The sequence below is a fragment of the Phasianus colchicus genome, chromosome 6, assembly GCF_987193195.1.
Source record: "Phasianus colchicus chromosome 6, bPhaCol1.hap1.1, whole genome shotgun sequence".
NCBI classification, from domain to species: Eukaryota; Metazoa; Chordata; class Aves; order Galliformes; family Phasianidae; genus Phasianus; species Phasianus colchicus.
Window position 1 is genome coordinate 25,726,510 of NC_143441.1, and position 17,107 is coordinate 25,743,616.

The 17,107-nt window shown below is 34.8% G+C and overlaps 1 protein-coding gene across 1 annotated transcript in view; it reads left to right on the forward strand.

The window, feature by feature from the left end:
• AGMO (alkylglycerol monooxygenase) overlaps positions 1 to 17,107 on the forward strand; it is a 186,469-nt gene that overhangs the window by 84,119 nt on the left and 85,243 nt on the right. The window contains exons 6-10 of the mRNA XM_090142729.1: positions 6,874 to 6,940; positions 9,297 to 9,362; positions 9,487 to 9,566; positions 10,689 to 10,823; positions 11,288 to 11,404. Of these exons, the coding sequence (XP_089998855.1) occupies positions 6,874 to 6,940; positions 9,297 to 9,362; positions 9,487 to 9,566; positions 10,689 to 10,823; positions 11,288 to 11,404 (465 nt within the window). The remainder of the gene's footprint in view (positions 1 to 6,873; positions 6,941 to 9,296; positions 9,363 to 9,486; positions 9,567 to 10,688; positions 10,824 to 11,287; positions 11,405 to 17,107) is intronic.

Genomic DNA, 17,107 nt, shown 5'->3' on the forward strand with positions numbered 1-17,107 from the left:
AAGTCTCCCTTGAATTTTTCCCTGGAAATTCACTTTGAATTCAAATAGCATATGCCAACCAAATCTTTCGTTTTCTGTATTCTAATATTTTGGCTCACTTAGTGAAAGAACAATCTTCTATTTCATTCAGTCCCTTTAGCCAAAAATATATGAGCCTGTTTGATGTGCTGTTTCAAATCAGAAACACAAACATCTGACCTATTCAAGTTACAAAGAATTCATCTAAAAAGTTACCGTTCATGAGACTTTTACCAAAGATGATCAGAAGGATGGATGCAATTTAAAGGTGATATACAGCCATTCTCCTAGTCTGATATTCAAGTTTGTACCTGATAACTCTCAGTGACCCAGATGATTGAATTGAACTGGGGATGCCAGAAACAACCCATGTTGTCTGACATTCTACCATAGAAGCTGAATGTTCTCACTGTTACAAAGACAGAATAAATCATTCTGAAGCCAATGGGGAATTAACTAATCACTGATTTGCATAAAGAACAAAATTTTGTTTTGCAAAGGAATGTTCTGGTGCCATTCCTCATAGCTGATGCTTCGGAAACTCATTGTTCATCTGCCACAAACTGACAACTCAAGCATTTAATATGGGGAGAAAGAGAGGGCAAATAGATCAATAAATACCAGGGAGAGAAAAATACTTTATTTAATGCAGACATGGCCTTTGTAGGTCCAAATAGAATATGTACATGATATAGACAGTGAAACTCAATCATGATTCCAAAAAGCAGACATCTCTCTACTTCAACCCAGTGTGTCTGCCAAAATGACTTATTAGGTTTTCTGACCAGCCTAGAGGATGAAAGTCATCTTGTCATTGCACTTGTGTAAACGGTTTATGGGATGGTTCAGCCCGGTTCCGTGACTAGTGGGGCAGAGGGATCCGCAGATCCATGCCTCCGGAAAAAGGGAACAGGGGACCCCAAAATAATTAGAAACAGCAGCAACGATCTGAGGAGAAACAAACTAATTTACTAAATATAGTATCGGAATGCACACTATAATACAATATAATTAAAATTGAAGCTAATAAATCAAATATAATGAGAGAGAGAATGTCCGAAAGGTGGATAGGCCTCACCACAACGCTGAGGTGAGATGCGCAGTCCAGTTGAGCAGCAGGGAGACAAAAGGGAGGAGAGCCGATGAAAAGCAGGCGAAGAAGCAGCGCATCAGGTGACCTTGCCAGGAGTTATATCTCCTCCGTGTGACCACAAAGTCTCCTGGGGAATGTAGTTCTTCTCTTCCAGGCAGGTACCCAGAACTTGAGCATTAACAGTTAAACTCCCAGTGCTCCTCATGATGTTATGATGTGGAATACCGAAAACCAAAAATCACAAAACCATGACAACTTGCCAGGGAGCAGGAAAGTACAAAGTTAGAAGCACTATTACTAAGTAGAAGTACTAGCAATAATTGTAAACTGCGTTCCACTTTTCCATTTTCATATAACCCTTGATGAAGAAAAAGTGTATTCTTTCTAGATATATAAACCATAAAAATCTGCTTTTTTCCTGTGTTCAAAGAATAACATAAGAGAGAGAAAATAAAACATTCATAAGAGAGCATTCTTGAAAGACTATTCTTGTAAGATACAGCTATGAAATGTTTAATTCAGTAGTGGTGAGCTTTATTAATTACCTTTGGAAACCCTAAAACCAAAAATCTTATTTCAGTAATTTTATTTAGATCACTCATGTCTATTCTGTCTGAGGAGAATTATCAAGGTGAGTGTGAAATGAGATACTTAGAGACAGAATACATTTCAGTATTCTGAAATGCAACCTATTTACCAATTAAAGTTAATAAAATAATGAAAGGACACTAAATTAATGTGGAGATAAATTAGAGAGACCAAATTCTATTAAAGAAAAAAAAAAAAATTATATTTTAACACATTTTAACAAAATTACATTTAGTAATCTTGGGTTTTGCATACTGTTGTACTCATTGAGAATCTATTTTAATTGGTTGTGACTTCAAAAGCAAAATTATATTTGGAAACCATTTATTTATTAAAAAAACAAAGTGTAGGATGATGACTATTTTTTTGTCTTTTTAAAGAGATACAGTGAAGTGCTACAGTTTAATATATTTGGTTTGTTTCAGGGCTGGCATATGATTTATTGCTCTGTTTTTTTTTTTTTTCCACAGTCACCAGTATGTATTTGTCAACTTGATTAAAAAAATACTGAAATTGTATAGCAGATTTTTTTCCTGTAGTTTGTTTAAAATGCTTAACTTGATACACAACTGGAAGAGTGACTTCCATTGTGCTCTGCTATTTGTAATATTACAATTAAAACAGTAAGTTAGTGATTGTTTTCTTGCGTTGTAGTGGACAACTTGATTGAAATATGCAACATGTGCTTATCTTTCTACAAGAAGGCTTAATCAGACTTTGCAAAAAAAAAAAAATATATATATATATATATCAAAAGTTGCTTTCACTTACTGAAAGTGGTAGCCGAAATATTCATGTCAGATGTCTATTTGATTCAAACCTTTCCTTCTGGTTAAAGCATAAACCAACAAAAAGTGACAACCGTCTGCCTTCAAGATAATTTATTCTAAACACATTTCTTAAGTCTGTGTGTTTATTATATAAACATACCCTAAACTTGACTATCCATTAAAACTAGGCTTTCACCTCTCATTCCTACAATCCAGATTTGTCAGAAATTCACCACCCTATTAAACTCTTTATGATCCCAACAGACCTGATTCCTTTGGCTTATTTTATTTCTAAACTATAAATATTGTTTTTTCGTTCCTCACTGTGGAAATTTGGCTACATCCATTTTACATGCTTACTGGAATAGAAAACTGCCTAATCAGATAGGAAAACAGTTGGCGGTATATAAATCAGGGTTTGCTGAGGATTTCAAAGTGTGAAACTAGGCAGACAAGCATGTATCCTAGGAGTTTTGCCTTTCCCTAGCCTCCCCGTAGAGAATTCACATGGCAAATATGATCACTAGGGCCATCTGTATAAATACATGGGTGTGTTGTCCTGAATTAACACAGCAGCTCTATTGAGAATGTAATTAAAGTCTTATATTCAAATTTCCCACCAAACTGTCTGAAATACAGATTTATATACCAGGAATAAAACTCTTGTCTTACTTTTGATGAAAAAATCAATTTAAATACCTGTTCTACCACTAACTAATCTAGCTGAAACCCCAGAGTTAAGTTCAGAGTGCTCTTTAGTCATGCTCCAGGGATGAATTTACCCTCTTCTGTCCTGCAGATCTGTAGCACTATGATATTGAAAGTCATGCTCTGCTACAAACAGCTTTTCTTATACTTAAAGAAAAAAAGTTTTTTTTATTTTTTTTTATTTTTATTTAGCAGTGCTTTTACTGTAACATTGCCTCCTCTGCCCTGTCGACATTCCTTCCTAACATTCTTGTTGAAACAGAGTTAAGCAAAGATTCATGTTGTAGTGGTGACAGGAGGAGTTGTTACACAAGATGTAAAGTTTCCTTTGGATTTCATGTCACGATTTTTTCTCATTATTTAAACAAGAACTACATTGAAGTGGTGCAGGTACCAGGCAATAAAGATTTCCCTTGGTGCTGACAAACTCTGAGACCGCAAACGGACGTGCTTACATGCCACAAGAGATTGCATGATGTTCTTTTCCTTTAGGCAAGGGATTGCTGTCATAAAGGAAACATCTTTATATAAGAACTGCTATTATTGAAAAAAAAAAAAAAAACAACTCATTTTATATGAAGGTTTGACTTCTGGAATTTTTTGTTCAGCAACTTGTGGAAAGTTTGTAAGCACATAGCTTTTAGCTGCCTTGTTTTTTAAACTGCTCTTGAAGCTGCTTCAAGTGTTCTCATAGTAATTCTGCATTTTAGCAGTTTAGCAACTTCTTGATGCAATAACTTAGGAGTATGTTGCCTTAAAAAAGAAGAAAAAGTACTTGTTTTGAGAAGAGATCTTACAAGTCTTTTCTGAGTGATGTACGTAAGATACCTATATATCAGATTCAGTTTATCTAATCTATTTGTAAGGTTTTTTCAGGTGAAAATTGTTTTGTGGTCAAATTGTTTTGTGATGTTAAACTATAAGCAAAGCAAACAGGAAAAGAGTTTTCTGGAATGCGGAAGTTCACTGTGGCTCAGTGACATGGTTGCTTAGGTGTGTTAATTGAGAGAGGAAAAATAGGAGACAGGGTTTGATTTAGTACAGTAGTTATCTGTATCTAGGAAGCTAACACAAGAATGTCCCCTCTCCCAGCCATATTGGTCAACATTTTCACATAATTATAAGGTCATTCTAGGAAAAGAGTTGGTATATATAATTTCTTAATGCTAATTGGAGTAATTTTTCTGCCTCCCAGGATAACTGCAAGATGATGATATAAACTAGAATTATTTATACTCACAGGATTTTTTCCTTTCAGTAGAATGAAATATGCAATAAAGGCGATATAGATATTGGACCATGACATTTCCACCATATATTTTTTATTTTGAAACTAATTTCCAGTAAAAAAAAAAGGGGGGGCTGAAACAAAGCATTTAGTGCATAAAAAAAGCCATAGTAGTAGAAAGTATATTATTTTTCTAATGAAAATCTCAATCGTAACCCACAAAATACGTGATTTGTTCTGATATCATATTGAATTTATTTGATATATTATATATTTTTAATTGAAAAGTGTTTTCCCAGAAATGTGAAAATGTTTATTCTAAAAAGCCATTTTGAATAGAAAGCTATTTTAAGATAAAAATGTTCTGATGTCTTGAATGACTGAGATCTGGCATTGTATATATCTTGGTAACTGGCTGCAACTGCAGAGTACACCTGGTTTCTGCTACTATAAATATTTACCTACTGCATTGTGATTGATGTTCTTCAAGGAAGATGTCTGGACACAATGACACAGACATCTGCCTTACAGCAATGAGGGAAAATTGAAAGCTGAAAAGCTGATTGGTAGCTGGAACATCCACCACTGCTTTTTTCCTCTTCGTAACTTTCTAGACATTCTTTTGAGCATTGACTGTTGTTCCACCACATTAAATTTTGTTACATGCCAACTTCTGCAAAGTTGGTTGTTTTTTTTTTTTTCCTCTTAATTTCAGTAGGCTCCTGTGAGCTTCAAACGATGGAGTCAAAGAGTATAAAATCTTGCCTGGCAAAAATTATTTTACTATCCTAGCCTTTGCAATTTACTCTGATGAAGGATCTGCTCATAGGAGTTTTTCCTCCTGTGGTAAGATGGCAGAAAGTAGAAAACATCAACAAAATTGAATTATTCTTCTTGTGCTACTGCAGGAGGCTTCAAAATCCACTGTTACAGAGGTGATGTATTTCCTCTGGTTGCTCATATAAGTTTATATTTACAAAATATAAAATATGTGTTTAAAATATATATAATATATATATATAATATATATATAGAAAATATATATAAAATGCCAAAAGTTTTCCATTGACAGTAGTTTTTAGGCTTTTTGTTTGTTTGTTTGTTTTAGAAATGTGCAAAGTTTATAGGAATAAGCTTACTGATAGCAGTGGAAATTTCTAGAAATAACATAGTGTACCATTTTCATCAAAGTTAGGTGTGGTCTAATATATAGCTCACTGTTCTCTCAGGTGCCGGGCTACAGTTCAATCCAAGACATTTAATTCATTAGTTCAATTTAGCGGTTACATATCACAAAGCTTAATACAGTGCGATTTTCTGCTTGAGAGATGAGGGAAATCGAGCTAGCATGAATGATGAATTGTTCCTCACCTTTTGGTGGTCTTTTCAGACTTGAACTTATTTTGAGTGAGTTCTGAGAAATACAAATGGCCCTACTTATGTTGTCTTTGGCTTCTGAGTTAAACAAAACAAAACAAGTTTGTCCCAGTGTTCTGCTTTTCCAGCCAGTGTGCACATGATTTTGAGCGAGATTGTCCAGATGTTGCAGTTCTCTCTATCTGAAGAACTGGATCATTTCTGTACTCCTTCCTTTACAGAAATGCTCTGCTTGACCTAATAACCAGAAGTTCTTTTCATGTTAATAAAGATGAATATAAACAAAAATATTTATTAATTTTATTTTTATATTTGCTTTATTCATAAACTTAATTCATAGGCATTTTATGACAAAGCTTGAATCATTAGAGTAAGTTTATGGCAATCATCGCTTTGTGTCATTTTTGATCTAGTATTGAGAAGATCAAGGCTGGATTTCCTCTATTGTTACACAATTGTCCTAGGTCTCATCTTCACTATGAGTTTACACTGCTCTAAGTTGTTGCTGCAACTTTCTTCTCACATGTACCAACCCACATGTTGCATTCAAGAACTGATCCAGTTAAACTCATTTGGAAAAATGAAACAAATGTAGTTTCTACTTGCATCTGTTCTTGGTTTGTTGTGTTATTTCATTTCTGCTGAAGTAAAAGAAGGGTGTTGGTAGAAGGTGAAAGCAGTCAAAGATACTGAAGGAGATTGTTTCTGGAACAGTGCCAAGCATTTGCTTAGGCTGAATATCCAAATTACTGGGATCTTAGAGTTACACTGCTTACCAAGAAGTGCCAATAGATACAGATGAAAAATTGAGTGATCTGTATAGAATCATAAACTAATAATAAAAGAAGAAAGTGTGCTGATTGATCAAAAAGAAATTTGCTTTTTAACTTGCATTTTATTAGGTTTCACTTATTCTTTCTTGAAAAATCTCCTAATGAACACAAGTTAAAGCAAAAAAATTGTGTTCTCATCTTTTTAGTCAAGTCTCCTGGAGATAAAAATCTTTATGCCTTTTGTCTCCTTCTTTTCCCTCCTTCTTATTGAATTCATACTGTGTTTACAAATTCAGATAAACATTATTTCTTTTCAAGGTTGTCACCAACATTGGTCCATTGGAGTGGATTCTTAATACACCTAGTCATCACAGAGTTCATCATGGTAAGTTAAAAGCATAATCCCTAATTCCTCAATGGGCTTTTGCTAGTATTCAATACTTGGACTGTAATAAGAAAATAAAAATTATACTTTAGTATTATACAACGATTTTAATTTTGATAACTGCTCCAAAAAATAGCGCTTGTTATGTGAGAAGTTACGTAGTATTAAACAGTAATTTTTTAAAAAAATTAGAACTTATATTTAATTTTTAAATCTTTACCTTTGAGATTAATTGCTGAGCAGAAATGAAGCCTTGATAGTGTGAGATAATTTGAAGATTTTGAATAAAATAGTTTTGTAAATATAAAGAATGATAGAAAAATATCTCACATTCCCTGACTGCTAAAACATAATCATCTTATCAATCAGTAACAGATGCTCTTGCATTCAAATTCATGCAGTAAGACATGTTTTTCTTTTTGAAGTAGAGCTGTTAAACATTTTGGTGGAATTTAGTTTCAAATGTCTGAATTGTTGAAAAATATCACTTCACACATATACTTGTCAGCTGATATAAATTTCCATCAATATTCAGAAGAATTAAAGGTGGTACTGCATATCTAAATTTTATTCATAACTCCTCTGAATCATGAAAAATGCCATGAACATACCTGTGGAATAAAAGTGGGTTTTATAGATGTCATTGGCTCATTCAGAGTGTAGAGATAAGAAGGAGAAAAGTAATGGGAGTGGAGGAGCAAAATAATTTGAAACAGACTAAAATGGAGTCATATGTACAGAGGATGTTATTAATATTTATTATATCCTCCGTGTGTAGAGTGTTTATAGCACTGCATAGACTTTTTTAAAAGGCTGTGGTGCTGTAACTATCTAATCCTTAAAATTTGCACAAGTACTGGTAATCCTGGAGGGAAACAATCTGCTCTTATTTGCTCTGCTGTAAATCCAGACTAATCCTCTGAACCTGATCCTGATCAGAGTTGAGCAGAATTGAATATTGTACAGTTGCACCAAACAAAATGTTTGATTTTGCTCAAACATTTGAAAGATATTTCATATACAAGTGCATTCCCTAGCTAATAGATTGAAAGATCACCCTGAATTCAGTAATATAGGCAGGATCAGATATATAGCAATAGAACACAGAGACAGCTGAAAGGCAGTAATGAGATGATTGTGCATAAATGTATTCGACACGCATTTTCTTAGGTATAAATTAATGAGGTGATTTTTTTTTTTACTTCTTTAATTTTCCTTCATAAATATATTTTAGGTGAATTTACTCTCCAATTGAATTCTTTATTTCACAGAAATTTTGAGTATGACATGCTACATTTGTATAGTTGATTCTGAGTAGGAGGAGAGTTGGATGCTTTGTCAGAAAAAAAGAAATGTTGTAAATACGTAAAGGGCAGCTAACTTACTATTCAGAGTTACAGAATTGTAGGAGCTGGAAGATTGGAGGAGCTCTAGATCATCTCTAGAGATCATCTAGTCCAACCCCCTACTAAAGGGGGTTCACTTAAATAGGTTGCACAGGAAAACATTCAGGCAGATTTTGAATATCTCCAGAGAAGGAGACTCCACTGCCTCTTTGCGCATCTTGTTCTAGTGCTCTGTTGCCCTCAAATAAAGTAGTTCTTTCTTATGTTCATATGGAAATTCCTGTATTCCATATTGTGTCCCGTCACTGGATAGTACTGAAAAAAGTCTGATCCCTTCCTCTTGACACCTGCCTTTTCTTTGGTAAGCATTGATAGGATCCCCTCATTCTTCTTCAGGCTGAGCAGTCCGAGGCCTCTCAGCTTTTCCTTATAAGGGAGATGCTCCAGATCCCTCATCATCTCTGTATCCCTTCCCTGACTTTCTTGAACTGAAGAGCCATGAACTGGACACAGTACTCTCCATGTGGCCTCACCAAGGCAGAGTAGAGGGGGAGGACTGCCTCCCTTGACCTACTGGCCAGAATCTTTTTAATGCATTCCAGGATACTGTGAGCCTTCTTGGCCACAAAGGCACACTGCTGGCTTATGGCAAACCTGTTGTTCACCAAGACACCCGGGTCCTTCTCTGCAGAGCTTCTTTCCAGCATTTCAGACCCTAATCTATAATGATGCATGTGGTTATTCCTCCCCATATTCAGGACTATGCACTCTTTATTATTAAAACTTATAAGATTCCTCTTCCAGGCCCAACTCTCTGCCTGCTTAGGTCTCACTGAATGGCAGCACAGAACTCTGGTGTGTCCACCACTCCTCCCAGGTTTACATCATCAGCAAACTTGCTACTCCTTAAAAATATTTTTAGATTAGAAATTGATGCTAAGATTTCCTTTTGTAACCCACTTGCATGTATTCTTATATATGCAATGACTTATTGCTCATTTTTATTACAGGTAGAAATCCTTACTGCATTGACAAAAATTATGGTGGCACACTCATTATCTGGGACAGGATATTTGGTAAGTAAAACCAAACCAAAACAAGCTGTTCTCCCTCATGTTTAGTTAGTGCATCAAACAAAATGTGTATATTTTAATTTTGATTTTTTTTTTTTTTTTTTTTTTTTTTAACGTTTTCCTTCAGGAACATTTGAGGCAGAAGATGCTAAAGTTGTATATGGCTTAACACATCCAGTAAATTCATTTGAACCCATCCTGCTCCAGGTGCTATCCTTTGTACAACTGATTCTGTTATCTTCAACAAACATTCAAAAAGAGTACTGGTTGTTCAAAAGAAACTCCTCTTAGGCATAACTGAGATTAACTCTGCTACATAGTTAATTCACTATCCACAGCGTCTTCAGTATTTCATTACAACTTGCTGCACTAAACATATTACAGGGCATGAAGAGCCATTATGAAAGCACAATACAGTAGAATTATTAACTAATTACAGTGGGAATATAACAGGCCTATGATTTACCAAGGGAATAGTGTCTATTTTGACACACACAGAGCAATATGTAGAGAAGCACAGACAGAAAACAAAATCTGTTGCTTATGTCTTCTCTAAATATTGCTATTTCATAAGTAATCCCCTGGTGTGATATCTTTATTTCTTTATCTGTTTTGCGTATTAGATCTTCATGATGCTTCATAATGATTTGCATTGACAGTGTTATACAGCAGCCATCATATTTTCAACAAAAGCTGTTTGGAACAGAAAGGAAAAAGAAGAAAAAGTACTTAGTGTGGTTCTTGGTGGATTTCTTGGTCCAAGCTTCACTTCATCTGGATAAAAAGTTCTCCATAAAACTGTAGAGAACTGACGAATATGGACATCCCCCTTTATTTCATGGGGATTTTTTATGACTGTTCACTCCACAAAGCATCTCAAAGAATTAGAAATTCTGCCTGAAGGAATACCTGGGCTGGAAGCTAGAAGGATGGCCACAGTCCATACTGTTATATACATAACAGTCAGCACTGAGTAATTTAGGAATTGAGAGTATGTCATATCAAAGTCCAAATAACAAAATTCTAATTTAAAGCCATCATAAATACAGCTATACAAAATACTGTTGAATGTTCTGGATTGCCTATAGGAAAGAGAGAGATTTCTCTGAGTAGAAGTCTTTATAATCCTTACTATAAACCAAGGACCTGATATGGCTCCTGCCTATGTCAGTCAGGTTTTCTGAACCTCTGTCTTCATCTCTTTTTAATGTATTCTCTTTACAGACTTGCAAAAAATCATTTATTTGAAAGCTAAGGATGAGGGAAATGTAATGTTTTAATAAATTTTATTTTACTAACAATGAAAAATCACTTGCTCTTTTTTTTAAGTTACGTCCCTTGGCTCATATTTGGAATACATTTTGGGCCACACCTGGATTCTGGAATAAGCTTTCTGTCATATTCAAAGGGCCAGGCTGGGGACCAGGCAAACCTAGACTTGGCCTTCCTGAGGAAATCCCAGCGGTAAATATAACATATAGAGGCTTTCAGTTTTGTGTAATTTACTTGGACCTCTTAATGCTACTGGATCAACGTTAAGAACTCTACACATGCTATTTTAAATTAGCAAATTAGCAGTCATAAAGGAAAAAGACTGAAGGAAGTGAATGTTTTACTTGTGTTTTTCTTTTTATTTGAAGGAAAAATATATCTTTTTGTTTATCTTTTCATTTTTCATTTCCTAAAGAGATTTTCAAAATAGTTCTATGGAGTAAGTTAATTTCTCTTTTTCTTTCAGTTGTGAATATGCACACACACGCACATAGACAGTTAAACACTAGACAGTATGTATGTAAGATTGTAGATTATCTTTGTGTAATTATCTATGCTCCTTAATCTTTTTGTGTTTGTAATTTTAAGGAATACTAAGGAATAAGAGGTTGCAGTAGATCACTGTTGAAGGCTGTTATCTGTTTTGCTTCATATAGGTCACTGGAAATGAAGTTCCCTTCAATCCAAGTGTACCAGCTTATCTTAACTGCTATGCAGTGGTACATTTTGCTGTAATAATGGAGTTGTATATTGATCTTCTTGCTACTGTGACTGTAAGTAATTAATATCTTTAGGTAAGAGAATTTCATGATGACAGTAATATGACACACAATATATTTACATAATAAAGCACAGAGTAGAAACTCTAGGGCCTGACTCACATGCTATGTAAATAATCATATATATATATAAAATCACAACTGGATTCTGTAGTAGTATAATAATAAATGTGTAAATGTGTAATTATACAGTATTAAATATATATTAACATATTTACTAAAATTTTTAGTAACTATATTAATTATTTGTGCAATTAAATAAAAAATAATGAATATTTTGTAGAATAAGTAAGTATCTGCATCAGTCTTTAGGACCTTTTTAAAGGAAGAATGTATCTCAGATCTGAGGTTGTGTAGGTTTTAAGATGTCAAGATTGGTCAGATTTTAAGAGGCCAATTTTGAACGATGCTAAAGAATTGCAAAAATAATTCAAAGATTTCTGAAGTCTTGTCCAGTTGTCAAAGTTGTTTTTTTTTGTTTTGTTTTGTTTTTGGTTTTTTTTTTTTTGACTTAGAAATTCTTGCATTCAAATTGCAAGAAGGGACTGAGTGAAATAATTTCTTGAGAGAAAAAGCAGCAAAGTTTATAGCAGTATTTTTTTTTGTTTGTTTATTTATTTATTGCTTAGATGTGTTCTGAATAACATCAGACAAATAGAAAAAAACTGTTTTTGAGAAACATTTTAAAAGTATTTTGTTTCGCACTGCAGTAGAAAGGTAACAGGAATCATAGAACCATAGAATCTTTTCAGTTGGAAGGGACCTTAACGGACCATCTAGTCCAGCTTTCCTGTAGTGAGCAGGGGCATCCACAGCTAGATCGGATTTCTCAGAGCCCTGTCCAGCCTGACCTTGAATGTCTCCAAAGATGAGAATATCCACCACCTCTCTGGACTACCTGTTCTAGTGCTTCACTATCCTTATAATAAAAAACTCTTTCCTTACATCCTATTTAATTCTCCCCTCTTTTAGTATGAAACCATTTCCCTTTGTCCTACCACAGCAGACCCTGCTAAAGAGTCTGTCCCCATCTTTCTTATAGCTCCCCTTTAGATACTGTAATGCCACTATCAGATCTGAAGTTCTCTCTTCTCCAGGCTGAATAGCCCCAGCTCTCTCAGCCTGTCCTCGCAGGGGAGGTGTTCCATCACTTGGGCCATTTCTGTGGCCCTCTGGATGTGCTTCAAGAAATTCACATCTCTCCTGTAGATGCAGTACTCCAGGTGAGGTCTTACCAGCGTGGAGCAGAGGGACAGGATCATCTCCCTTGCCCTGCTGACTACAATTCTTTGGATGCAGCCCAGGATACCGTTGTCTTTCTAGTCTGCCTGGGTACATTGCTGATTCATGCCCATCTTGCCATCCACCAGTGCCCTCTAGTCCTTTTTGGCACAGCTGTGCTCTCTCCTTACATCCTCCAGCTTGTATTGATAGTGGGGGTTGCCATGACCCAGATGCAAGACTTTGCACTTGGATTTGTTGAACCTCTTGAGGTTCACCTGGGCCCACTGCTCAATCCTGTTTAGGCCTATTCTTCTGATTAATACAAGTTACAATACACATCACCATCATTATTATGAAGATCACACTGCAGAGAGTTTAGAGATTACAAAACTATAAGGTTTTGTCTATCCTGAGAAATTTCTGAAGAAAGGAAACTAAAGCATAAATACCTACCATATGTGCAAGATATACAATGCCATGATTGCTATGCTCATATACTGAGAAAAACCTCTGCAAAATGTTCAGGATATGCTTCTAAATTCCTTCATACATGCAAAAAGTCATGTTTCCCTAGGGATCAAATTAGGCGTTTATTTTCTTTGTTAATATTGCTTTAAACAACAAGAACTAAGGAGTTCATTAGTGAAATTTTTCATATTTTTTTTATTTTCTCTTTTTGTATTTCTCTGGTCCTTGAAGGAAAAATGGATGGTCCAAATTATTTTCTCTTTTGATAACTGCAGCTGTTTAAGAATTAGTAACAAGTTTAACACCCAAACCCCATATGATAATTAAATTCTTGCAATCACAGAGAGGAAATATCTTGAACATCTACTATGTATGAACTTATTGCAACAAAAAAACTAGAAAGTTCTCTACACAAAACTGTGGGGTAATGAGGTAGTAAGAATAAGAATGAGAACACAGGGGACTAGAAGCACTTCATCTCAGGACATAAACTGTCAGTGTTGGTGTAGAAGGTGCTTGTCCCAAGGCAGAGTTCCAGCATCACTCTGCAGTACAGTGGGAAAACTGTCATGAGAAGGAAGCTTGTGTATGAATAACTTTACTTGGCAAAAATCTCTCTTCAATATCAGTTTTCCACTACATTGAATAATAAAATGTCTATGGATACAACTGGAACTTTCTGTCTGGCTATGAATTATGTCATAACTGTGGCATAGCTCCATAAATGGAGAAAGCTAACTGTTTTCCTCATTTTTAGGTGTAAGTTCCATTTCATAATAGCCATAAGACACACATACAGCTATTACATTTCTCAAGTGATTACAGTTGCTCAGTGTTTGGTCTCACGCCCTGTAGAAGTGTTAAGTTTCTCTTATTTGCAAAGAACAACCATATACCTTCGGTATGAATGACCTACATTTAACTTATGAAAAGAGCAAAACAAGAAAGAACAAATATATATTTTCCACAGGAGAGAGCATACAGTGTTTATTTTCTATACAGCAATCTGTACTATATCCAGAGAATAAAAAATATTTCTGAGCTGCACACATCTTGATCACTGAAGTAATGGGATTTGGATCAGTCCCAGAGAGAGTGCTAGGAGTGTAAAACTGCAGTACATTCAAAGCAAAAGTCTCATAGCTCCAGAACTGCTTGTATCACATAAATCAAAATGAAATCTACCTTAAACACATTTTGTAATGTCTTTTTGTTGTTGATAGATACTGTAACTTTTACTGTGATTATAAGGCCATGAATATGTGAGCACTTTTAATTAGACAAAAAGTATGTGGTGATATGATAGGTCTCTTGAAAGTTGCGAGCACAAGTAATATATCCATTCAGTAGGGCAAGACAAAGTAGTTTATATGGAATATTGCTAAGTACAGTTTTCCATGAATTCTCAGTTAAAATAAAATACATACATAGACACCAAACAACACAAATTCCATAGCACTGTATTAGCATTCTTCACTTGAATGTTAAAAGTGGGTCATATATGACAGCAGTGCATCTGTCAAATTACAACATATGCTGACATCTTTCCTAGCATTTCTCTTGAAACACTGAAGACACCTAGATGAGAAAATGCATTTAAGTTATACTTCAGAAGGAAGAAAAATGATCTGGAATTTGGAATCTTTCAATTTACATTTAAAAACACATAGGGCATATTTCCTTTGTTTAAATGTATTATTTCTTTTTTTACCTAATTAAAAGAAAAACCCTGTGATTACAATGCAGTGTAAACTTCTTCCCAAAAATCTTTAAGCCCCGGTTTGTTTTTAAGTCCCCAAGATATTTTTAAAAGCTTTCAGTGAAATCAAAATCCAACAGAAATATTTTTTTCTGTTTAATTATAGCCAATAACCACATTACAAAGTTGTGACTGACTCACAGCTAAGAAGCCTGCTGTGGTCCCTGAAGCTTCTATGTTTATGCACGTAATCCAGGACATAAATATTCATTTATTTTATATATATATATCCATGCATGTAATTTTAAGAGGTATGAAGATGCTAGTGCTAACAAAGGTGTAAAATGCGCATTCTTTTCTCACTGTAACTTGCAGTGTATAGATTCAGTGTATGATAGCTAGTTTCGTGACATAACTCCCAGACTATTTCATTGATTGTGGTAGAGTAATACCAAGAAAATGGATGGCCCAGCTGTCAGCATCCACTTCACAGGGTGATACAAGTTTGAAAGTAAATAAAATAATCAAGACAGTATGTAACTATGCCACTGGAAGAGTAAGGAGAAATTTAGGAAAGCACACTAATATGTTGATATTTATGCTATGTTTTTCTGGCTTTCTAAAATCTATTACTTCAAATGGCATCAAGATGTATTTCACCAGAAGTTTTCAGGCAGCTCTTGACTAGGAACACAAATGAAGAAACAAAGTCGTTTGTGATACATTCCTTTTCTGTAAATTGTGGTTTTGGACATATATTGTAAAGTAGCAACTACTGTTCAAAATTTAGACTTGATATTCAATTCTCTTGTTACCTGACAGAGAATCAAAGCTTTACGTTCCTTTCCTCCAACCAGTGCCCTGCCAATTGAGAATATTTTTAAGGGAAACTATAGAAGCTAGTGCATTGCACTACTAGTACAAAACAAAATCAGCCACCTGGCTGGGGCTGGGTTTAAAAAGGTGCAGTTCTACAATTTAAATGGAAGGACAGACTCTAAAGAGAAAAGTCTTGAATTATGGTCCCAGTTCCCCAGAAAACACTTTATCTGACAAGGAATTATCACTGAAAAACATAATAAAACATTTCTAAGAAATTTGTTTGTGAATTGCCTTATATAGATTATATAGCTGTGCAAAATAATGTTTTTCTTTGCTTTGCTTTAATTATTGAATTTTTTTTTATGACCCAGCTTCTATAGGAAGCTTAAGTGGGAATTTATTGTGAGTAGATGAACAGTTTAAGAATTTTTATAAAGATTTTTATGAAGAAATTTCTGTCCAAAAATTTTGTCACTTCAAAACAAATTGATTCTTGTCAACAATGGAAAGCTGCTGTACAGTTTTTGGATTCTAGAAACTGAAGTGTTAAAAAAAGAAAAAAAAGTACCTTCAATGTAATCTTTTATTGACATATTTTAAAACCTATATTGGAAATTTTACAATGTATTGTAGTTGAGAAAAATCTTTATATAAGGATAACCCCATCAGAGCATTTTTACTTTCTTGTCTTAAGCAAGAGTCTTAATGCGTAACTGCTATGCTGAGTCCCTCCATAGTTCAGTGTCCAGGGCGATATCCTGTCTCCTGTGGTGACTAGTAGCAGGTGCTCTGTGTAAGAGTATAGGAATAGTGTAGGATATCCTTTCTTTAGGTCTTCTTCTAGGTAGATGATCATAGTAATCATCAGTTTGAGATTTCATAAATTTACCATAAGGAAGGATGAGACAGACTGCATGTGTAGCATTCCAGTAATGAATTTGATCTATCCTTGTATAAATCTGTGCAACAGAGTGGCTTCACAGGTGTCATTTGTGAGAAGTGTGTTCTGGCTTGTAAATAAGTGGGGCTGCTGTTTAGCTCATGCATTGCTGGGATGCTGTTTTCTTTGTTTAGTAACCGTTTGTTAAGGATATCCAAGTAGGTGCTTGTGATTCTTCAGTGTAACAACAGAACCCTACCCAGCCTGAGTGTATGGTTTGATGTGTTTTGCAAACATGGGCACTGTAAGTTCGCACAGCTATAAAACTTGAGATTATTCTCCTGTGGCCTCCAACACTCACAGATACTTACCTTAGATCTCTTTGCGAGGTAGGGGCCACCACTGAAGGAAAGTGGGCTTGCCGCAAAGTGGACTTTATTGAAATCAAGGCAGGCATTCACAGGTTTTTATTTTTCAGTGCCTGAGATCTTGAGGTGCAAAATGCTGTTCATAAACTTTATTGCTGTTCAAACAAGAAAGAATTTCTATAACTCAGCAAGAAGTACTATTTTCATATTGCTTTTTTTTATTGTTGTTTTTTTTT